Genomic DNA, 25,367 nt, shown 5'->3' on the forward strand with positions numbered 1-25,367 from the left:
AAAAGAGGAAGATGGGCAACAGATGTTAGCTCAGGGCCAATCTTCTTCACCAAAAGAAAAAAAAAACAGCTGAAAAACAAAGTTAGGGACATGTTTGGTAGGCTGGAGAAGTCAAATAAGACAAAATTGCAACAAACAATATACAACGACTATAGAGATGACAGATATGGAAAACAAAGGAGAACCAGAGTAGGGAGGTGATGTGTCCAAAGTCACAGAAGTCAAGATTAGTACCCAGCTCTACCTTTTTACAACCTCTTTGTAATAAATCTGCATATTTAGTAGAGTTCAAAATTCTAAGAATTCAATATCTAGCCAGATAACCACTTCAGTTTGTCAAGGATGTTGTCTATTTAGAAGTCTTGGATTTGGGCCCGCCCCGTGGCTTAGCAGTTGAGTGCACGCGCTCCGCTGCTGGCGGCCGGGTTGGGATCCCGGGTGTGCACCGATGCACCGCTTGTCTGGCCGTGCTGACCACGTCCCACATACAGCAACTAGAAGGATGTGCAGCTATGACATACAACTATCTACTGGGACTTGGGGGGAAAAATAAATAAATAAAGTTATAAAATCCAAGACTTTTTTTTTTTTTTAATTTTATTTATTTATTTTTCCCCCAAAGCCCCAGTAGATAGTTGTATGTCATAGTTGCACATCCTTGTAGTTGCTGTACGTGGGACGCAGCCCCAGCACCCCCAGACAAGCGGTGCATCGGTGCGCGCCCAGGATCCAAACCAGGGCCGCCAGCAGCGGAGCACGCGCACCCAACCGCTAAGCCACGGGGCCAGCCCAAGAAGTCTTGGATTTTTAATGTTGTTTTATTTTTACTGCAGACCTGTTTTCTACAGAAAGTCCACCTTGATTATGTGCAAGAACAGAAAATGCTAGCAAATGTTAAGATGACATCTGAATAGACTGTTGCATCTAAAACTAATCTAGATGAACACAGCAGTAGCGGAACTAAAAGAAAGAGCAAGTTATTTCTGAAAGGGGAAAAAAAAAATTTTAAAAGTAAGACACACTCTCCCCTACCTCATATACTTTCTTTGATATGTCACCCATTTAAATATCCAGCTAGCAAGGTAACACACAGGCGTTCAACCATTTTGTATCAGCAAAATATTTCACATATACACAAATTCTAAAACTATTATCCTAACCAGTTGCTAATTTTCCCTTTTATCCTACAGTGGGGAAGTAGGAGAGGAGAAGGGTCATCATGGGGGGTGTCATATACGTGATCCAAAGATTGACTAGCACCAGCCCTTCAAATCCGGGGCACTAATCCACGCAAAAGAGCAAGAGAAAAATGGAAATTTCTTTTTTGTTCATCAAAAGCAATCAACTCAAATTTAAAATCACCAGGAAGAACGTGGCAGACAGGACGGTGAAGCAGCAATTTACAATAAAAATTGTAATATGGTATACCCCTCTGCATATGAATTTATTATATTTATTATACATATAACCATTAAAAAGACATAAAGGGTCAGAGGCTAAGTATGTTATTTTTTCCATACAGCAGGGACAAAAAGTGAATTCCCCTTTGTCTTGGGGACAAATTGCTTTATTCATCCTACCCTGAAGGCTGAGCCAGAACAAAGTCTAGGTAGCTGAATGACAGTTCATCTGCATTTGAAAAGAGCTGTTGCAATATGGGAATGGTTCCAGAATCCCCCTCTCAGACTTCACTTGTAAATGATACTTAGCAACTTCCCTACTAAACATAAGAATACTAAAACAAAAATCAAGGAACAAATATACAGAATCCCTCAAGATTACCTAAGAGGACCACAAATGTTCCAGAAAGTGTATCCCTGGATAAGGTCTTGAAAAAAAGCTATAATTACAAGGATTCAGTCACTATATATTGAAATCACTATCATTTCCACAAAATAAAATTTCCACATTCAATAAATGCCTTCAGCTGTCACAGAAAGGATGTTACAATAAATTAAACTGTGGTTAGCAAATTTTAAAGAATGAGAATACAACCTGCTTAACTACCATAGTCACTCAATAAAAGATGTTGGTCCCTCACTAAGCCTAGAAATAGCAAAGAAGGGATGTGCTAAGTAGAATTTCATTTAGTAGCGCGGAAAATGAGTTTTTCTGCACAGTAATGATAACATCTAATAGGTGGTTACTTTTTACAAGTTGGTTAAAGGGAGAAATCATTAAAAGTAAAAATTATCTTCAACATTTTAACTTACAACATAGAAAAATACATTCACTCATCAATCTTTTGATGTAGAGCTAAAGCCTTTTCTTTTAATATAGGCTCCTTAGCTGGAGTTCAGAGTAGTCTTCCTTTCATAAACACACCCTTAATGCATTCTTTCCTGTCTGCATTTTCTTTAGAAGAGAGAACTTAAAGATACTCGCAAAGCCATAGGAATCCTTCTAGATTTTTGTTAATTTTTTCCTAGGCTTTCAGTTGTCTCACCTATGCTTAATTCAATGGCAATCTTTTTAGCTGCTTTATCAACTCATGCAAAAGACTTCTACCTAATTTTCATAGAAGGATCTCTTTCTTCTCACACTCACATTTCACCAATTTCCTGATGTTTAATTAAATCATATAATTACAACAGCAATTACAGCTGGCATTATAGGTTTGGGAACTAATACAACCAACTCTTTGGTAAGCATACAACTCAACAGATAGGAATAGAAGGTAGTTTATAAATTATTAGAAACCAATGCTTTTAATGATGTTCATCATTTGCCTCAATGATCAAATTGTCTAAGCTTAGAAATTGCACGTCACCATTTGCGAGTAAGAAATATGAAGCGATTTCTGATTAGTTAAATGCTGCTTATATTAAATCATTTTGGAATATACCCTTCACTCAAAAGGCCACACAGGCAGCGCCAATCTTAGAAGAGCCACTTTTAATAAAGAGAAGCTCTGAGAGACATGGCTCCTAAGTGAATAAAGGCAAGACTTGAAAAGTAAAAACAGCTTAGAGCTGATTATTATTCCCAAGGAAGGACCTTAAATCAGGGCTACTTATATGATCACTGCTCCCCCAAAACATTCTCCTTCCACTGTCTGACTTTATTCACTTTCCTGTGCTACCTGCAGGGTATTTTACCAAGCAATTAATTTTTGTTAATAATCATCTTTTTAAAATAACAATAATATAGCACTTCCAGAAATGATTTTAGCATAAGTTAGTTCATTCTGATACTTAGGACAGATAAGTTGTATGACAGCAATGAAGAGTTTGGGAAGAAGAGGTAGATGACTTTGGAACACTAAGGAACAGGGGAGATTTGGGAGGGGTGTCACAGAAGGTGAAGTGTCACCTGAAGGGAAGGCACCATTATATGGAAAAGGGGAACAGAAAGGGATCTGGGGAATCCCAAAGATAAAATTTAGCATTTTTAGAATATTGCCTATGGTCAGCCCTGTACCTACAAAAGAGGAAGGAACTCTCTCATCATTGTTCCTATACTCCACAGCACATGACTCATCCCAGAGCTCAGACTCATACTATTAATAAAAGGGCCCATCTGCAATGTACATTAAATAGGATTTGAAAAGGGGAGCGACCCTGGGAAACTAACCTCCCTACATAACATGTTCCCAAAGAAACAATGTTCTCAGAAACATAAAAGAGAAAGAAAAATGTCTTACAAACACTTTTTGGAATACAGCGTGTTCCTAGTACCCACAGTACTAAAGAATACTCACAGAGCAAAATTTCGAACATAGAAGAGATAAAGGGAGAAAGAAACCAAAGTTACCACTTGCAAGAAGGAAGTGGTTGTCATTAAATCTCTGTGTCATCACGACATCCTACAGCAATGTATCAACCTTTGCTAACCTTTGACCCCTTTAGATAAAAATCTCACATACTCCAAGTATTCTGATACACCTCTGCACAAGGATTGTGTGTGCAATGCCTCCGCCAGGGGTTACATTAAGGTAACGATACGCTATTTTGTATCTATACCTGCTAGTTGCAATTTTGTAGATTTCTTTTCGATTTGCATTAAGAAAAGAAAGTAGGTTTTTGAATATGCTTTTTCAGTCTAAACACATACACCTAGGAGATTTTTATATGCTCCTCTAGGAGTCGTCCTCTCCCCAACACAGTAGGGGGGGCTCTGCTCCCTAATAACCTATACCTCAGTACCTAGCAATGATGTCCCACAATCACCTAGAGTTACTGTGTCCAAAAACAAACTCATCTTTCCACCTACTTTCATCTCTCTCCCTACTCCTCGATGTCTGTTCTTCCTTCTCCCATCCAGATCCTCCCCCAATTCAGTCAGTCACCAAGGTTGGTAGCTTCTAAATCCTAATCTTCCCCCTTTTCTCCATCTCTACTCCCAATGTCCTAGTTCAGCAAATCATTTCTTATCTCTACTACTGTAATAAATTCTCTGGTCTCCCAGCCTCCAATCTCACCTGTTTCTCCTTACTTTTTTTAAACTTTTGGATCCAGAGTCAAAAACTCAAATGCAAGGGCCAGCCCCAGTGGCATAGCGGTTAAGTTCGGCGCACTCCGCTTCGGAGGCCTGGGTTCGGTTCTGGGGCAGACCTACACCACTCGTCTGTCAGTGGCCATGCTGTGGTGGCGGCTCACATATAAAAAGAGGAAGATTGGCAACAGATGTTAGCTAGTTCAGGGAGAATCTTCCTCAGCAAAAAAAAAAAAAAAAAAAAACTCAAATGCATACAGATTCTAAGCAGGTGATATAAATGAGCGAAGCAGGTCAACTGTAGAAAAGAAAATGTCAACTAACACTTGACCCCAGCGTGAAATGCAGTACAGGTGGACTGTGGCAAATCCAAGAGCACATGGCCCATTCAAATGAGACAGACCTTATTCAGGTACAGTGGACCGCTGACAGCCACGTGCGAACATGGGCTCAGTATTGCAAAATTATTCTGATGTTTCAAGAGAAGCCAGAAATTTGGATTTACATGTGTAAACTCCCAATTTTTAAGAGCTGGCAAACAAATCAAATTTTAAAAACCATACTGCCAATGCTGCAAGCCAAACAAAACAAATTCATGGGCCGGATATGACTTGCTGGGCTGCCATTTTGCAAACTCTGCATGAGATTAGTGGTTCTCCAACTTTACAGTACAGACACTTCTAGGCAGCTTCTTAATGCAGATTCCTGGGGCTCACACCAAAACAATTCTCATTCAGCAGGTCCATTGAAGCTACAGAATCTATGTTTTTTTGCAAGCTTTCCTGGTGGCTTTCAGGAAAGTGGTCCTAAAACTACTTTTTGTTTTTTTTAATTTTGTGAGGAAGATCAGCCCTGAACTAACATCCGTGCTAATCCTCCTCTTTTTGCTGAGGAAGACCGGCTCTGAGCTAACATCTATTGCCAATCCTCCTCCTTTTTTGCCCCAAAGCCCCAATAGATAGTTGTATGTCGTAGTTGCGCATCCTTCTAGTTGCTGTGTGTGGGACATGGCCACAGCATAGCCGGAGAAGCAGTGTGTCGGTGCGCGCCCGGATCTGAACCCGGGCCGCCAGTAGCAGAGCGCGCACACTTAACTGCTAAGCCACAGGGCCGGCCCTAAAACTAGTTTTTAACATAACTGTATGAAAGGGAATCTAGAGGATTAAAGGGAATGAGAAGAATGGAAAAACAGAATCTATATTTCTAAAGCATTTAAAATACTTAGGGGCCAGCCTGGTGGCACAGTGGTTACATTCACACACTCTGCTTTGGCAGCCCAGGCATGGACCTATGCACCGCTCGTCAAGCCCTGCTGTGGCAGCATCCCACATACAAAATAGAGGAAGGTCGGCACAGATGTTAGCTCAGGGCTAATCTTCCTCAGCAAAAATAGAGGAGAACTGGCAATGGATGTTAGCTCAGGGCCAATCTTTCTCACCAAAAAAAATAAAATACTTTAAATATTCTCATTTGCTGTCCCAGGGAAATACAACTTAGTATCATACTTGTTTCAGCTTTGAACAGTGGTGCTCATTCATAAATGTATTTTCAAGTAATATATGAAACCAGTGAGAATTATTAAGAAATTACTTTTTTCAATGTAGTGGACATCTCTTATCAATAGTATGGCAATGGTTATAACTAGCATTAAAATATAAGGTGGTCTTCTAAAAAATCAGGAATCTTTTATTTTGTTTACTAAAAAATCTACTTAAGGGCCGGCCCCATGGCTTAGCGGTTGAGTGCACGCACTCCGCTGCTGGAGGCCCGGGTTGGGATCCCGGGCGTGCGCCGATGCACCGCTTCTCTGGCCATGCTGAGGCTGCATCCCACATACAGCAACTAGAAGGATGTGCAGCTATGACATACAACTATCTACTGGGGCTTTGGGGGAAAAATAAATGAATGAATGAATGAATGAATGAATAAATAAATAAATAAATAAATAAATAAATAAATAAAATCTTTTAAAAAATCTACTTAAAAAGTACTATTTGTTTTCTTTCTTTATTTATTTTTTTTTTTTGTGAGGAAGATCAGCCCTGAGCTAACATCCATGCTAATCCTCCTCTTTTTGCTGAGGAAGACCGGCTCTAAGCCAACATCCACTGCCAATCCTCCTCCTTTTGTTCCCCAAAGCCCCAGTAGATAGTTGTATGTCATAGTTGCACATCCTTCTAGTTGCTGTATGTGGGACACGGCCTCAGCATGGCCAGAGAAGCGGTGTGACAGTGCACGCCCAGGATCCGAACCCGGGCCTCCAGTAGCCGAGCGCGCGCACTTAACCACTAAGCCATGGGGCCGGCCCCTATTTGTTTTCTTATAATATTTAAATTGATTCAGTCTATATGAAAATTCCAAAACTGGATATACTATAATACATGAATTGATAGTTAATCTGTTTTGAATTCTGAATGCATTTTTCCCATGGGGAATTTGGGAGCTAGAGGTAGGATAGGGAGAAGTACCTAGTGAGTCAGTTCCTAGCCTATTTTAACCCAAATTATTAATCTCTCCTTTCTCTAAATCCCAGCCATTCACATGGCACTAATCAAATACTGATGTGTATACAAGATGTATTCTCCTCATAATATTGTAAAATTCCTTGATAACAAGCATCTATATTTCATGACTCTTTATCCTTCAGCACTATAGAATATTAGGAAACTGAACTGCACTGTGTGTGAAATAAAGGAATAACGTCTGTGGGGAACTATGTCCCATGCTATTAAGCAAAAAGGGGGGAGGGGCCGGTAGCAGAGGGAAAAGTTCATGCCTATCATCAGCCCTAACTTTTTGGCAATAAAGTCAGATGGAAAGGAAAGTGGGAGAGAGACTTGAGAAGTAAATTGTTTCCAGCACCACCACATTTATGGAAGTCACTGAGAAAGAAACAAAACAGACACTACTCCTACTTGCGATTGGGCCACCAAGTCCCAAGGCAACACCACTGGGAAGGAGAGGAAAAAAGCAAGGCAATATTTTTGGCTTTAACATACCAGGGTAGCCCCTGCCCAAGGGCCTTTCGTACGGCCATATATTCATAACTCAGGGAGTTCCTGTCCACTGCTTTGTTAGTTATACTCTTCGTGCTCCAAGGGCTCAAAAGGGATTTTGCAAGAAGCACAAATCTCTCATGAGAAAGTTGTCTAAGCAAAGGATGATTCATGTCCTCAAGACCTACGTCTTTTTAGAATAATTTTGTAATCCAACAAGGAGCTTGAAAATTTTCCCAGCCTATATCTTGCAAAATAATGTCCCCTTTCTATAGCTACAAACCACCGCGCAAAAAATTATCATTCACTTTCAGTAAAACACATGATAAGTAATATCTCTAAACTCAAGAAATACAAGATAACCACAAAACATTCAATTTTGGCCTAAGTATCTTTGTCCTCAACTAAACTAAAACACTGAATAACAGTTATGTACCATAACAGAAAGGGAGTTTGTTTTTACTTTCAAGGAAGCAACTAAACCTTAAAACCCTATATGTAGTTTAAAAGTTTTATGTTCAAATCAATATAGTCATTAACAACAACAATGATAATAGATATTATTTCATTCACACATTACAAATCAGGTTTTTGTGTAAGAATTAGATTTGAACACAGATTAACACACACTTGGATATCCCAGGTATATGAAGTCCTCTGCCTATGGACAAATTTTCATTCTTCTGACTTTTATCTTTAATTCATTTGCACCCTTGCAGTAATAAAAGCTTTAAAAGTTGTAGTAATAAAACTAAGTTGACAGTGTTTCTTAATACAAAGCTCACTTGTTCAAATGAATTATCCTAAGTATGACTTGAGTTCAAATCATAGCCCTAGGACTATTTTGCCATAGTTGTAAGCAATGTATCTCTTCTCACTTTGTCATATGAGATTCAAATGTGAAAATGGAAATAAACAACCAAATCATGACAAAATTTCAATGAGGTTAACTTTACCTCGTTTTTGCATATCATAAATCTTGCTGTTTCTCTTGGAATATTCCAGGGACTGTAATTCACCCTGGAAGCAACACATTCAATTTGATAGCAGCAGCCTTGTATGCTAAACTACTTGACCTTTAGAGCAGTATCTATTTGTGAAAAAGAAACAAAAACTTTAGACTTAGAGCCACAGATCTACAGAAGAGTAGGTTGGGCGCAAGGGCCAATTAAGTCACTACAAAACTGTAAGTTATCAAAGTGCACACTATTTATAGTACCTGTTCAATTTCACAAGTTCAAAGCTGTCAAATTAAAGTATGCCAAAAGGTATCAGAATTAATAGATACGTTTATATCTACACTACAAACAGGCCAATTACCACGGAGTTTTGACAAAAGACTTGAGACTTTGTGATATTTCCAATTATAAAAAGTTTGAAGGAAGGTCTGATTGTAAGGTCTGATCACATCACGCCCCTGGTCATATACTCCACCTGGGTTACAGAATGAAGCCCAAACTGTTTAGGGCAGCATTCAGTGCTCACCATGGTGGACCTGCAAGCTTCCTCTACAGACTGACTTCCACCATTCTCACAAGTATATCTGGGCCTCACTAGGCTGACTCTTAATTCCTCAAACTTGCCCTAACTTCCCAGCCCCTTCGCAGTTGTGTGTACTGTTCTCACTACACGGAATGCCCCCTCTCTCCACTCTCTAGCAGTATTTACTTAAGAAAAACTCCCTATACTTTAAGACTCTTCTATTGCCAATCTTTCCATGAAATCAGCCCTAATACTACCAGCACTTTGTACCTCTACAGTAGCATTTACCACATTCCACCTTGCACCATAATTTTGTACACATCAGACTCTCCAACGCTGTGTTCCTAGTGGGCAGGGACTATTTATTTTAGTACTCTAATAATGCTTAGCACAGTACTAGAGTGGGTTTCTCCAAAACATTTATGAAATTAGATTAAGTATTGAACAAGAACTTCAGAGCTAGAACTTTTCCAACTGAGTAGCTTGCCCTAAACCTCAGTAGTAAAAATAACTGTATATAATTCTAAATTAGATGTTTGTAGACAACTCCCAGCAAACTTCTCAAGCTCTATTACTTCTCAACTAACTTAATCCAAAAATGATGAAGTGGGTTAAGATGCATTTATTAGTCTCTTAATGATGTTTGTGATAGGAGGAAAAATAAAATATAAAATATTTTTATATAAAATATGAAGTATATTTTAAAAGTAGAAAAATATAGTTTATTTCTAAATTTTAAATATAATCTGTTACTTCTAAGGAGAAGGTAGCATGCTATCATAAAACAGCATGTATTTTGGAATCAGAATCACTTAACCTCTCTGAGACTCATTTACCTTACTTGTAAAATGTGGGAAATAAGTACAGTTACCATACACGTTTACGATAAAAATTAAGTACGATGGTGATGTCAAGCTCCCACACGATGCCTGAAACATTGCAGGTGCTCAGTAAATGTTAGTTCCCTCTCTCCACCTCACTTCTGAGTTGTTGAAAAATTCTTCACACTATCACCCATATTTGGTTACACAACAAGTTCAGTAACAGCCTTCCCTCCAAGATTGTAACCTTTTTAAATCAATGACACTTAAAAAAATACTCGCCTTTACATAACTCTAAACTTGCATACATGATGATCCCTCTATTGAGAATATCCTCCCTTTTAACTTTACCAAACTCTTCTTCATTCTCCAAGACCCAGATCAAACGTGGCCTCTGTGAAGTCTCTCCTCACCCTACCAGGCACAGGATGAGACATTCCCAAAAGCACTCTGCTCCTACCTATTTATTATAGAACTTACTACTTCAGACTCGTATGCCCCACTGTCTCACTAAGCCATAAGCTCCTCAAGAGTAAGACCTATGTAGAGTTGTGTTTTATACCCTCAGCATGGTGCCTCATACACAATGAGGATTTGATGTGTGTTGAATGATTAGACACTGTAACATACATTTATAATAAGCACAACTGTGAATACGGCCATGCATGCTGCAGAATGAACTGGCTCTGTATGGGAATTTGAAGGTTGAAAGGGAATTAGTTGATCATGTCACTTTCAATCAGGCAATAAAGATTTTAAGAAGTTATATGAAGAAACGGAAGGAAAGTACTTAGAATTCACTGAGAAGAGAAAAAGGGCTAAGAGGTTATTTAAGGTAGATGGGATAATGCAGCTAACAGCTTCACTTAAATAAAAGGGCAAATAGAAAGAGAAAGATAAGAAGATAAAATTAGGTAGCTTATCAGTAATCCTAAATATAAAAATAAACTTGATCCTGACAAGTTGGGTGAGAAGTAGCCACTGACTTTCACTGGTCAAACAGGGAAGTTAACCTTGATTCAACTGGACCAGAAATCATAAAGGTCAATAACTAACATTATAGTAATATAGTCTGGTGATAAGTGAGGCAAGAGTAAACTTGAGCTTGAATAAGTAAACTTGATAAACATCATGTGTGTGTTTCTCTCTCTGTGTATCCGTGTATGTTGGTATGGGAGTATCAAGTTAATTTTTATTTTCCCTACAAAGAGGAAGAATATTAAAACAACCACTACCATAAAGTATTCCAGGTTTCAGATGGGTCTCAGAGAAATGAATCAACAACTTTATGCTGTTGTTAATAGAACTGCACCATAGTTAGGAAATGTCTTTCAGCAAACATTGATATAGTATCGAACTTAGATGTCAGAGTAGCTAGAAAGGTTTGGCATCAACTGCACTCAGTATTTGAAGAGGCATATGATTGCCTTCAATTGTGCATGGAGAAGAGAAGATCAAGAGTGAGAAATTTTTGAGACCAGAGGCAAGGAAAGCTGTTACTTTTGGCAGTCAACAAATCCAGAGGCAGAAGCTGCCTGAGAAGACTATACCGTGTAGATAATAACAACAATAAACAAACACATAGAGACAGAGATTGGATTGGTGGTTACCAGAGGGGAAGGGGGAGGGAGGAGGGAGGAGGGTGAAAGGGATAATTTGGCACATGTGTGTGGTGATGGGTTGTAATTAGTATTTGGGTGGTGAACATGATGTAATCTATGCAGAAATAGAAGTATAATGATGTACACCTGAAATTTATACAATGTTATAAACCATTGTTACTGCAATAAACAAAAAATTAAAAAAAAAAAAAAAAGAAGACTATACCGTGGAATCTAAAATCCATATAGATGATGAGGTAAAAGTGACCAGCATTGGGGCTGGCCCAGTGGCGTAGTGGTTAAGTTCACACACTCCCCTTCTTCGGCCTGGGGTTCGCAGGTTCAGATCCCAGGCACGGACATACACTCTGCTTATCAAGCCATGCTGTGGCAGCATCCCATATACAAAATAGAGGAAGATGGGCACAGATGTTAGCTCAGGGCTAATCTTCCCAGCAAAAAGAGGAAGATTGGCAACAGATGTTAGCTCAGGGCCAATCTTCCTCAACAACAACAACAAAAATGTGACCAGCATCAAAAGTTGTTGAGGTATCAAGGAATCAGCAGATGGAAAAATAGCCTTTTAAACTCATTAGGATGAGAATGAATATTTTTCTTAGAGGTCAGAAATAAGTGATAAGAGGTATAGTTTACAACTACAAAGTTGTAAATAGTCCAGTCCAGCAGATTTCTAGCAATGGAAAGGAAGGAAATGAAAATACAACTGGAGGAGCCAATGAAACAAATGATGCTTTCTTAAAGACAGGGATGTGATCTGGCCCTGTCTCAATATAGAGGAAAGAATAGAATAGAGATTCAAGAATGGCTAAGGAGCCACAGGAATTTTTTACACTAAATAAACAAAAAGTCAAAGAGTCCAAAGCAGGGTTTTTCAACCTTGGCACTTTCGACATTTTGGGTGAGATAATTCTTTGTCATGGGGAGCTGTCTTGTACACTAAGATGTTCAGCAGTATCCCTGGCCTCTACTTATCAGTACCAGTAGCACCCTCCCCCATTTGTGACAACCAAAAATGTCTCCAGCCATTACGAAATGTCCCCAAGAGGTAATGCCCCACTAAGAACCACTGGGTAAATACAAAGGAGAACGTACTTTTAGAGACAGAGGAATGCTACATCCTTTTTTCTACATTTGTCCCAAACACAAAGCTCTTTGGGTTAAATGAGGTTAAAAACAAGAGCAGGACATCAATAACCAGGACCATATTTGGAGGAAATATGAATTTGTAAGAATAGATAAGAGGTATATTTAAAAAATAGGAATTTATAAAAAATACTTAGCCCGCTTAATTATCAGCTTCCCCAGTTATGTTTATACCATTACATGAGCTTAAGATGTCCTTTACCTCCTCATTTCATACTTATTGTACATAGTTCTATGAAAAGAACCAACAAAGAAATTTTAACTCATTAAGATTAGTGATAATAAGGGCATAATAGCCTGATTCCAGGCATATACTGGTGTATTCATGATCTATTTTATTCATCGCATTTTTTTAAATTGAAGGCTCCCTTTTCCTTTGGGTAGGGATGATGGTTAAGTCTGAGAGACTAGAACTCAAATCACATTATGCACTTCTGCATTATTTGGCACTTAAGCCCATAGTTTAGGGCTCTATTACTCGCCACACGTCAACGCAAAAATAGTTTGTCACAACACTTTCAGCAGCCTAATTAAAAAAGATAACACTTGGCCGAGTATGCCACACGTTTATAGCAGCCAATCTTTGGGCAAAGCAGACACAGGAAGCAGCAGGAGAAGGTAGGTGGTTCTTGGCACTCCCTAAACAAGAAACAATGCCTATCGTGTACTTGTGTAATAGGAGAGAGCATTAGTTTCTCCAAAGCAGTGTTATTTCACACGAAATTTCACAAACAAACAGAAGAGGAGTAGGGAAAGGAGGAAAGATAGAAACTAAAAGATGAAGCAGGCAGTATGGCTTGCAATGAAACCTGTTCAGAAGCTATTCTCTCCATGACTAACATACAAAAGACAAAGAAAAGGATCATATCCAATATGCAACCGTACTAAGGTATAGTAGGCCTTATGCTGACCATGAAATTATTTCCTAGAGGCCAGATTGGTATTTTTCAGAATTATGTTCATGTATCCTTAAAATCCACAGCCATATCACTTTCATCCTCATGGCTCTTTTCTAGCAAGTGGTCACATATCTGACCCACTATTTCATGGCAGTGATTCAAAGAATTTTAACTTTTGATTATCAGTGGGACTAAAATGAATGGTCCCTGAACTGTCATCTAAATTATACACAAGCATAGTGCAAATCTAGGCCAGATCGAACCATCAGCAGAGAACCACTAGGTCTTCAGGTCAATTTAGAGCTACTCTGAAGTTTTGGGTCTTAAGGAATACAGAAAATCATGGTTAAAAATATGGATTTATAGTCACACTGGTCTTGAATTCCAAATTCACCACTGCATGTCCTCGGGCAAGTTACTTATCTGCTCTGGGCCTTTCTTTTCACCTACAAAATAACTTGTGAGGATCAAATGAGTTACTATTGATGGGGGAGGATATCAGCCATCAATCCCTGAGCATTCCTGCTGGGTATGACTAGACTGAAAGGCCCAGGGCTGTGTGTGTAGCAAGAGACCTTGATGATGAGGCGATAATATCACCTCCTCCCCAGACAAAGAGCAGGCTTGCTTCTGCTTACCATAAAGTGGTAAATCCCCCAAGCTCAGTGGTAAATCCCCCCAGCTCAGCGTTCCTCTCTCATGTAATCCAACTGCCTGCCAGTGTAGGCATCCACCCTGGTCTAACTCATGGGACTTGGGACCATGGTGAACCAGCACATCAGGATGACATTCTGGCTACTGCTTTTGCATTGAATAATAAACCATCTTTTGTCGCTGACCCAGGAGTCTTGAGTCTTCTGCAATCATCCATCAAACAGCAACAGGTGGGTAAGAGGATAAAATCCCAGACCTTGACGAGTTCTTGACAGATACATGCAAGGCACTTCGAACAGCAACCGGCACATAGGATATTGTTTGTTATTGAGAACCACCTCTGGGCAGGCTTGAGTACTGTACTTGGTCAGTGAACCAAGGCAACCACTCAAGGATTAGGATGACCTAGAGCAGAGCCAGCATTCTCTAGGGCCCTGCACACAATGCATGGTTAAAACAATGTTGATGTGACCTTCACTGAACTAGGCTAACTCAGACTCCAGAAACAGCACAGTCAACTGGTATTTTCACTCATTAGCATTCAGCCTTAAATAGTCATCTTTCATGACTGTCAACTCTTCATCTAACTAGAACCCAGATGTCATATGTTTATGTTAGAGCACATTCATTACAGCTCTCAATAACCTTTGACTCGCAGGACATCAGAGCTGAATGGAACCTTGAAGACTGTTTATTTCAACTCCCTTATTTTACAGAATAAACTGACACCCAGAGAGAAGACAGATAAATAACTTGCCCAGAGTTACACTGTAAAAAGTAGTCAGCTTACTCTCTATATAACCTCTTTAAATTGCCAGAAACTAACTCTTAAGAAAAAAAAAAGACTTAATAAGATCAGTTAGATATCCTATTTAGCTTATTTTAACTCTGCATAGCACATGAAATACTCTTAGATTCTACAAAGTAAAATGCAAGGTCTTGAAAACACAAAGTGCTGGTGCTAAGATCAAAGTGTAGTTTCTGCTAGTTGATGGCAACATGGTTAGTGATGGGTGTGGATGGGAAATGCTTTTAAATAAATCTGTCACATTCAGTAATTGATTTCACATCTTTAAAGTGTAACTAATGCCTCAATTCCATTTTATACAGAGATATGGCCACTTAAAATTTAGTATTTGGTCTCAGATCTGCTCAGCTTATATAAAAGTCTGGATCTCACAGAAATTCACAAGACCTTCTGAAAATGGTTTGATGAAGCAAGTATAGGCTAACCTGAGGCAGCCTAAGAATTTAGAGATTAGAGAACATGGGTTAGCCCTGCTTTAGTAAAACAAATATATGAAAAGCCAAACCACCAGCATGGATAAAATCCAGGCCATTTTTATTTTTTTGCATTGTAAAATTATTCTTCCCTTTAATAGCTTGTTTAAAGACCATTAGCTACTCAACGAAAGGGGAAGAAAAATGTAAGCTGATGCACTGCCAACGAAAAACAAGCTGTGAGGTCAGCCTAAGAAAAGATTATTTCTACTCACAAACATTTCATGTACACAGTGACTCTTCTGGAAAACATTGATTTTGAAATCTGAGGTACTAGACTACAGAGCATAATATTAGAGGAAATGCTTCTGCCAAATTTATTCGAACCCATCTTAACTTTCTATAGGTTCTTGCCTTATATCATAGGCAATGTTAATGAAAATAAATTGAAGTTACAACACAAACTTCAAAAAAATGCAGTCTTACCCGTACAATCAGTAACCATGTGAAACAATGTGGAACAATAATGTCAAGAACATTACTGGGAGGAGTGCAGAAAGGGAGGAGCCTTAAGTTACAGAAAGTAATCAACATATTGAACCTGTAACCTACATCCTCAAGGACACAGCCCTCTACATTTGAGGATTGCAATAATTTAAAAGCAAATGTAGTCAGGTTTAGGACAAAATATTACATAGATACACATCTTATATTTTTTTTTCAGAATCAGTGACAAATGGAAAATACCTATTCTAAACGAGACATTAAACTATGTCCTGTGCCTTGAATTTCCCATCAGGTATGAAAATAAAATCCATCTGGTTTTAAATGCAGTAGCTAGCCCACATGGCACCTTTGTGTGAATTAAAAGAAGCATCCTCCAGAAGACACAGTCTTGTGACTAGGCACACGATTTGGTAAGTGATGCGACCTCCGTGGTCTCACACCCTTGAGCAGGGCCCAACCATACATGGTGGCCCTGGTCTCTATTACACATATAAATTCAAAATTAAGTGTATGGTCTATACAAAGTCTTGCTTTCTACTCTTCCTAAACAGCTTCAGCCAGCACAATACGCTATTAAGCATTTGAGATTTTATCAGTGATTGATTTCAAAGCACATGAAACACCACCCCCATAGCTTTCTCTCCCCTGAGCAAAACAAAAGAAGAAAATGCCACCTGTCCAGACCCAACAGTTATCACTCATCTCCTGTTTTGAGGAAAATTACCCACCTGATTGGGTCAGTAAATGGTCAGCCTAGAAGTTGCAGAATGGAGATGGATTACTAGTCTCAATCTACTTGAGTCCACAACATTCAAAAAATTATATGCCTATTGCCTCCCAGCACAATAACAGCACTAAATTGCTGTCTGGAAAGCAGTGGTTACACAATTTCTTTAGTAAATCTGTGTGGAGTCTAGGCTGTTTGCCCAAGTCAATTTCTCATACTTACCCACTCCACCCATCCCCAGCTCCATCACCTCAGTAGTGTAGGCTTGTTTTCAATTTTAACCCCACAAATGTCTAAATGAGGAAACTTAATAGTTCAGAGTTCTTCCTAAAGGTTTGCTCACCGAATTATCCATATTCAGCAACCTACAGAGTGGCTAAAAAGCAAAGACAGACACCTCAAGTACCAAGTGGGCATTTGTATTGAAATAAAAACTAGAGCTAGTACCATAAACTTAGTTGTATTTGTGAGTGTATCAAAGAGTTATAAGAACGTTTTATCTAGAGAACTCAAGAACACATTTCCTTGCCCAACTATCTACAGCATTTCCCTGGGAGGAAAATTCTTACACATCAACCCCACCCCACTTCACAAACTGCAAAATGAAGAATTAGTGATGACCCAACCAGAGAGTGGAGCCAAAAGTCTTAATTTGGAGTCTTTTCTATGGCACATAGTAGCCGTTCTAAGGAGTCTCTCCACACCTGTATAGTAAACCTTTCCAGATACTTCTACAGAATTAAAGACAGAAGTGAACTTAACTGGAGCAGATACTTTATGATAGCACTTTATGTGGAGTGCCTCTGAACAAGATTTTACCATTAATTTAAAGCTGTAGGGGCCGGCCCCGTGGCTTAACGGTTAAGTGTGTGCGCTCCACTACTGGCGGTCCGGGTTCGGATCCCGGGCGCACACCAACGCACTGCTTCTCTGGCCATGCTGAGGTGGCGTCCTACATACAGCAACTAGAAGGATGTGCAACTATGACATACAACTATCTACTGGGGCTTTGGGGAGAAAAAGGGAAAAAAAAGGAGGAGGATTGGCAATAGATGTTAGCTCAGGGCCAGTCTTCCTCAGCAAAAGGAGGAGGATTAGCATGGATGTTAGCTCAGGGCTGATCTTCCTCACAAAAATAAAATAAAATAAAGTTGTATTTGTTTAAGGAGCTCAGTGACATGTACATTAATTAGGCACACATTAGATGAAAAATCTATTTTTTAAGGCAATTGGAGATACTTGATTATGAATTGAGTGTTAGATGATACCAAGGAATATGTTAATTTTTAAAGATGCAACCATGGCATAGTGCTTACGTTAAAAAATGTCAGTAATTTTTAGAGATGCACACTGAAGTACGTAGGAGTAAAATGACATATCTGGGATTTGCATTAAAATACTTTAGCAAGAAAAAATAAAGGATGGATGAAGCAAGTGTTGAAAATCAAGGTAGCTGCTGAATGCGGGTAATGGACATATGGTGCTTCATTATACCAGCCTCTCAACTTCTCAGTATGTTTGAAATTTTTCATATGTTTTATTAAAAAGTCTTATTAATTAGCCCATATTACAAATAAGGTGAAATTTTTATTTTATCTCTTTTAAGCTGAGTGCGAGACCAACAAATTAAGGGCAGATGAAAATTCCTCATAATTTTGAGCAGATCTTTTCCAATGTATGTGGATATCTACCACGGAACAAATAAATTTTTTTTAAAGGATTGTACCCAACATCTTTTATCCCATGGGTGAGCACCAGAATTGCCAGGTGATTGAATCAATCATTCCCAAGGAAGTCTTGGATTTCTACCTAGGCCTGCCTGAACAGCCACCTAGAAGCTTCTTACTTGAAGTAGGCGCCGCTACATAGAGCCCTAACAGGAGAGACTGGTGGCCAATTTGCTGGTCTGTATTTGGTAGCAATGTAGCTTATTCTTCCTAAAGCAATACAGAAAAACTTTCATTAAACCAAAGCCTGTGTAAATGGTGATTAGTAAGAATTTTGTTTTCTATATTCTTTCATGAGAAAGGCACCAATACCCTTTTCCCCAGGCCACTTCACATAAAGCAAGCAAGTATCAGGATTCAGTTGAGTTTCTGTTCAAGCTACAGCCAGAGTAAATCATTTAGACTGAAATAGATTCAGCTTGATCAGGTATATAAACTTTAAATTAGTGTAAGTTCATTTCTTTCTATTACTTATATTCATAATAAATAGCTATGTGAAAATGTATCTCAATCTTCTTTGACATGCATAATTTTTGACCTGTCTTCCACACGGGTGGCTTCTACAAGACGCCCACTTGGGTATCAAGTATATAACTATATTTCAAGACCTGGCCATCACCCTAGTTTCTTCAGTCTTGAGACAAAGTATCAAATGGCCAAAATCTGACAGAAGGAACTGGTCTCTTCTGCATGGCAGACTGAATACAGGAATAACAGAAAGTCTTTAATAACAATCCCTGTGGTGCTAGTAATACCCAGTAATATTTAGCCATATGTGAATCATGTAAATTTTTTGCATATATTATGTGTGTACCATTTTCAGAGCATCCTGTTATTTACAGTGTTCTTTGAAACCAGGTTGGAAAAGAATATGATTTCACTTCAATGACACGTTGCTACTGCCAGAGCTCTTGGTACTTGGAGTGAAATCTAGGTGGATTACAATTATAATTGTTCCAGAAAGGAACAAAAAAAGAGAGAGATTGAATAATTTTTCACTTTTAGAGTCCCTGGAGCATAATGACTCAGTGCTATAGCTAACTTCAACAAGAGAAGTGACAGCCTTTAAAACTTATCTCTAGGTCAGACCCCTTAACACATCAGTGACTCAGTTTCCTTATTTGTACAACAGCAGTAAGCTGCCTGACAAGGCAGAATATCAGTTATCTAATGAAAGCTTTTTAACAAAAGTTTTAAATGCATCAAATTGATAAATTGAAAGAAAAGGGTAGCCTAGTTCTTAAAAAAAATTACAGTGAAAAAACGTTAAACTCATACCTTACATTCATTCAACAGAAAGAATTATTAGTAAAAGGACAGAATGTATAATCCTCCAAATGGACACATGGACGTGGGGAGAGAATAGGAATCAATCAACATCTAACCATATCACGGTACTTTATATAATAATAATGTTAGAGCTATCAAATTGCAAGAAAGTCATTAAACCACCCAACTACAATCACATTTGACTAGGGTAATATAAGGGGTTAACAATAATGCTCTATATTTGTATAGCAATATAGAATTTCCTAAATGCGTTCTCATTCATTACTGTGTTTTATCTAAACCACTTGGTGAAGCAAATCAGGTAGACGTTATCTCCAATTGGCAGAAGTTAACCAAAGGGCTCAAACTTCTGGTGTTAAACAGCTCATCAGAGATCACAAGCAAATAAAAGATAAAATGGACACTGGAACCAGATCCTTCGGTCCGCCATTCAGTATTCTTTTGCCAATAATCTTAAGTCTCCTACTAATAACAATAAAATGTTACTTGGGTCATCATCAGTTTTGATACTATTTCTCCACATGGAAGTTCAGGCTGTAACATCACAAGAATTCAAAGCAACAAGGGGGCAGGGGACTTCTCCTAGCCAAGAAGTTTCTTAAATTTCAAAATTAGAGAAAAGACACAGAAGAATGTACAGATAGGTTCATTTGACGGAGTATACATACTAAGAAAAAAATGGCATATAAAAGTAAACATTTATATTTTAAAAAGCCTCTTTTCAACAATTTACACTCTCAAAACATCTGGGCTATAGGGAAAGAATGCCCAGCTAATAATCATTTACTGAGTAGTTTTGCACTCAAGCGCTGGCCTGCAAGGTTTTCAAGGGTTTGCAGGACCCTTGCCCAAAAACACTTTAAAATCTCTGTAGATACAAGATCAGCATATTATAACATTCAAACTCATGATGGTTAGGAATTCAGAATAAGGAGGAAACTTCAAGTAAGCTGAAGTAATAGTGAAGGTTTAATGGAAGAATGAGAGAATTTTGAGGCACGAACTGGGCTGCGAAAGGCAGGTGAGATTCATAAAGGAGAAACAGTTCAGATTTGGTGAAGATGTTCAGGGTGGGCGGCAGGAAGGAGAGGCAAGGGAGTGGCAGGAGGAAACCGAGATGCAGAGAAATACACCTAGTCTATGGATGAGCTAGCAAATGGACAAGTGGATGAGCTGCAGTTGGAATCCAGATCTCTAACTCTAAACATCAAACTCTTTTATGCCACTCTGCTCCTCCTAACTGGTCTTCTTGCCTCCATTCTGGCACCCCTCTCCAGGCAAGTCTCCATTGTATTGTTTCCTTCTGAAACACAATTCTGATCAGGTCAGTCTCCTTCTTAAATCTCTTCAATGGCTTACTATGGCTTTCAGAAAGAAGTTGAAACTCTAACACATGGCATACAAATATCCATCATGATCTGGACTCTGTCTCTTCTCTAGCAGGTCCACCACAAGTACTCTTTGTTTCGGCCATTAACATCTACCCACAGTTCCTTTATTGGGCATGCTACCATATCTCTCTACCTTTGTGCATGTTGTTCTTTCAACCTAAAATGCCTTTCCTTCCCCTTCTTCAATTACTGCCTTATTCTTCAAGCCTTAGTGCAAATCTTACTCTACTATAGTAAGGCTTTCCTTACCACACTCAACATCCAATTAGATTTAGATGCCTCTCTATGATTTTTTATATCACCCTCCTATGTATATTCCTATCTTTCCTTATCACACAGCTCTTTAATCATTAATTAACTTCCCTGTCTCCCTTACTAGAGACTATGAGCATCTTTAAATCACCAACCCTCAGAATCATGACTAGTATGTAGCAGACACTCAGAAAATTTGTTACATAAATGAACTCATTGTACTCAGACTTTATCAATTAAAATCAAAAAATGATTTATCCAATTAGAAACAACCAAATACTCAGGAAGTTATATAATTACCAGAAAATTAACTTCTGTGACTTCGAGTTACTAATTTGACTCCACTATCTAAAGAATCAAAGGCTTCAGGAATTATACAGAAACACAAAGTCAAAATGCAAAAACATCAAAGAATGTAAAGCCACTCTGTGTGTGTGAGGAGTGTTAGTCCTACCTTAACATGAGCCTCTCTTAATGGTTAAGTCACTGCCAGAAATATGTGGGATTCGAGATGTAGCTCCTTCATAATACTTCTAGAGCTCTCTCTACTACTCGATTTGACAAAATACATTCCATGCCTGATATCAAATTACTAATTAATCTAAGATTCATGCTGTTTGATGACATGCTACAATCTGGGCCTAACCAAACAGTTACATAAAATATAAAGTTCTACTACTATTGTGTCACTCAAGATGTGAGAAGTGCAAGACAAGGTTGCCTGCATTAGAAAGAATCAAAAGGGTCATTATGAGGACACACAGATGAAGAAAACTGACGTACATTTTGTTAAATTTTGATTTAATTAATCTTAAGGACAAATTGTTAAAGTCTTGAAATGTCTCTCTGAAAAAATTCTCACTAATACCCATCAAAAGCTTGAAGATATAAATGAAAGAAGTTCCTCTCTAGAAAACATGCCTTCCTTCTCCAGTTTCCCAAAACAATGAGGAACTAAATGAAAACAACTGAATCACAAGCCTTATACTTTATGAATCCACTATACTACAGCTATTGAATAGAAAGCTATTGAGTTAATTTTTCTATGTAGTGGAAACTTTCATCTTAGCTAATATGATACTCACATTGTGTAATTAACTCCTTTTTAACCCCAGATGAATTATCTTCACTATCAATCACCCATGTGGTCAGTGCTATTCCCCTTCTCCCTTCATCCCTGACCTCCTTCTCTCCCCAGTAACTTCAAGTGGAATCAACTGGTGTCTCCTTTACTCTCTCTTTAATAACCCAATAGTTCTTATTCTTCTATAGGTGACAGATGCCTTTGAGGAACTGACGAAAACTACGAGGCTTTCAAAATTTTTCATAGAATGTCAGGAGTTTCAGACCCCTTATCCCTCACCATCACCTACACAAATAATTTCTATTACCATATGGCTCTATTTTATAATCCCACATCACAACTCCTTTACACACAAATGTACACAATGAAGGACTATTACACTGATTAATAACATAATACTCAAAATAATAAAATTTAGTCTAGGTAAAGCTTTATCTTTTGAGCAATATTTTAAGAATCCCAGATGAACTCCTTTCTAAAAGGCCTTAGAAGAACATGTGAAGCACTCCAATAAAAAACTCAAAATAAGGAGTAAGGCATTTATAAAAAAAGTTTACCAAGTCTTGTTGCTTGGTCAACTTGCTTGCCTTAAAATGTGCTGAAATGTCTTCCTAAATTTGTTTTTATTAACTCTGACACATCTTGTAAAATCATGTAAGGCTCAAAAGTTATGTTTGAGCAAAACAGAAAGTTCCCATGATATTAACAAACTCTTGGATTCAAAAACTTGTTCTACTATATCAAGCTATGTTCAACACCAGTGTTAGCTAGGAACAGAAAGTGATACCATCTCATTACTATCTAGTTACCTTGTCAAAGCAAGTGAAACATAAAAGATGAAACAGGACAAATGACCAAAGGGAAAGGAATAATATAATGAAGGTGTTATTACTAACAGACAGAGCTAAGTGCTCTTTCTTGACAGCATACTTCCTAAAAGTGGAAGGTTCTTGCTGGATGTACCAAACTATTTGTGGAAACTATCAGTTCACTTTTATTTTTGCTCAAACTTTGAATCACTGTTTAAACCAGTTTTCTTCTAGGTAAAAAAAAAAAAAGGAAATATGATCACTCTTTCACTGCAAATTGATAAATTTCAAAATCACAACATCAGAATTTCTAAATACATTAAACTTTGGTGATACACTCACACAACTTTTCTAGGCTTCATGATAATGGAGGCACCCATTAAAGCCATTAACCCTCCGCCAGCATAGACAATTCACAAAGAGCTGTGACTGCGTTTCTTCACTTGTAAATATTGTGTTAACAGGACACATCAAGTAAGCAAGTTCTCGTTTTGCCTCAAGGTAGGGTGGAATTGATGAGACTTTAAACTGGTCATTTTATTCCATTCCACCAGGCCCCTTCCTACATAATGGAAGGCTGCATATTTCCTGAAACGATAATGCTTTGACCACCGTTTTCCAGTATGAACAGTCCATAACTGAAAGGCAAACAGGAGGCAAGAGAGAAGTACAACAGGTACCAAATGGCCAGATGCCATAAGAAACGGCTTTAGTTATATGTCACTGTCTCCTTCCATATTAGAGTCAAGTTGCTGGTTAAAAATGAAAACTAGATGTGCAACATGTGGCTTGTGCTTCAGATCTAAACTAAGAACCTTCAGACAGAAGGAATATTTGCTGAATTTGTGCAGGAAAACCGTTTCCCCTTGTGCCACCCGAATTAGAAAGTTTACCAAAAAGAGGAACCCCTTTAACTGATGAGTTGAAGAAACTCGAGTATTTCCCAATCTAATACCAGGCCCCGTAGATTTCATTCCTCTGCACATTAAGTCAGTGGCAGGAAATGGACTGCTACCACTGGTTCACACACTCTCAGGACCATGAGGCTTGTGCAGTCTGCCTACTGCTTTTGAGCGTTCTTAATCAACTAAGTCGAAGTACTGTATGAGTCTGCCTATTACACACACACACATACACACACACATACACACACACACACACGACAGTTGGTGGTACCTCACCCAGCCTCCAACTCCCACGCTCCCCCCACTCTTCCAAAGAAATGTTTCTTGGGAGAGCACATGGAGAGGCAAGGGAAAAAAACGCACGTAGGCGCCTCTTCCTTAGATTTCTGGTAAAGTAGAAAAACTGGGGGCCTCCGTTGTGTGTTTTGGGGTTTGGCGGGTGGGAGCTGATTTGCAAGTCTGTGGATGGGCTCCTAAGCATTGGGACTGAAAAGAAGAGAGGTGCCCCTGCCCGGTCTCTAAGCGTTAAGAGGCAAAACCCAGCAAATGATAGGGGTGGGAGGGGAATGGAATCGCGCAAAGGTTCGTGCCCACAAGTTAGATCAACAACAGACCCTACCCAGTATTCGGGGTCTCGGCAAGTTGGGGTGGGGCCTTCCTCCTTCCCGCACTGCCTCCCGGTTGACAAGAGTGAGAAAGGGGTTAAGTGGAGAAGGGGGTGCTCTTCCGCCCCCACGCCGTCTCCGCGCCTCGGCGTGGCCGCTCCTTGAGCGGCTCCCCGAGTTGCACAGCGAGGTCGCGGTCACCCTTGGGAAGGGGCTCCGGGTCCCCCCGTGTTCAACGGCAGGAGGATCCCGGGGCTCTCGCTGTCCCCAAGGCCGGCGGGGGCTGCGGGAGCACTCACCAATTTAGGTTTGTTTTTCGTTTCCTCTTCGTTGGCGGCCCGGTTCCCCGCGCTCCGCTTGTTGCTCCGGGCCCCACCGGGTTCCTCGCCGCCGCTTCCCGCTCCCGACGCCGCCGCCCCGGGCTGCTCCATCTTTCTCCGGCCCTGTCACCTGTACCCTGGAAGCCCACCTCTCCTCAACTGAGGAAGCCCCTCTCCTCGACTGAGGCTGCCCCGCGCGGATTCGGCAGCACTTCTTCCTGTGTAAGAGTGTGTCTGCCTGGGGAGCTGCCGACTTCAGGCCCCCGGGGCTCCCGGCTCCCAGGCACCCCCGACGCAACACGCCGTTGCCACTACTCGGCGCTGGGGCAAGCCCTGCCCCTGAGCAGCTGCAATTACCACGGTCGCCGCCGCCCTCAAGGCGGTGTTTAGGGTGGAGAAAAAGTAGGTGCCTATCTCTTTAAGAGGGCCCCGACACACGTGATTCATCAAAGTGCCCGCAGTCAGCCGCCCGGGCGCG

General features: G+C 39.5%; 1 protein-coding gene across 3 annotated transcripts in view; it reads right to left on the reverse strand.

Moving 5' to 3' along the window:
• DIAPH2 (diaphanous related formin 2) overlaps nt 1–25,365 on the reverse strand; it is an 825,716-nt gene extending 800,351 nt beyond the window's left edge. The window contains exon 1 of one of the 3 annotated variants that reach the window (XM_087427460.1): nt 24,869–25,364. In XM_087427460.1, coding sequence (XP_087283586.1) covers nt 24,869–25,000 — 132 coding nt within the window. In that variant the 5' untranslated portion in view covers nt 25,001–25,364. Of the gene's footprint in view, nt 1–24,868 lie in introns of all 3 variants that reach the window. The other 2 variants (XM_014795691.2, XM_087427457.1) reach the window with 2 other exon arrangements.
• Between the last annotated feature and the right edge of the window lie 2 nt (nt 25,366–25,367).

Source organism: Ceratotherium simum, chromosome X (assembly GCF_057802395.1).
Source record: "Ceratotherium simum simum isolate JZ-2026a chromosome X, ASM5780239v1, whole genome shotgun sequence".
Lineage (NCBI taxonomy): Eukaryota > Metazoa > Chordata > Mammalia > Perissodactyla > Rhinocerotidae > Ceratotherium > Ceratotherium simum.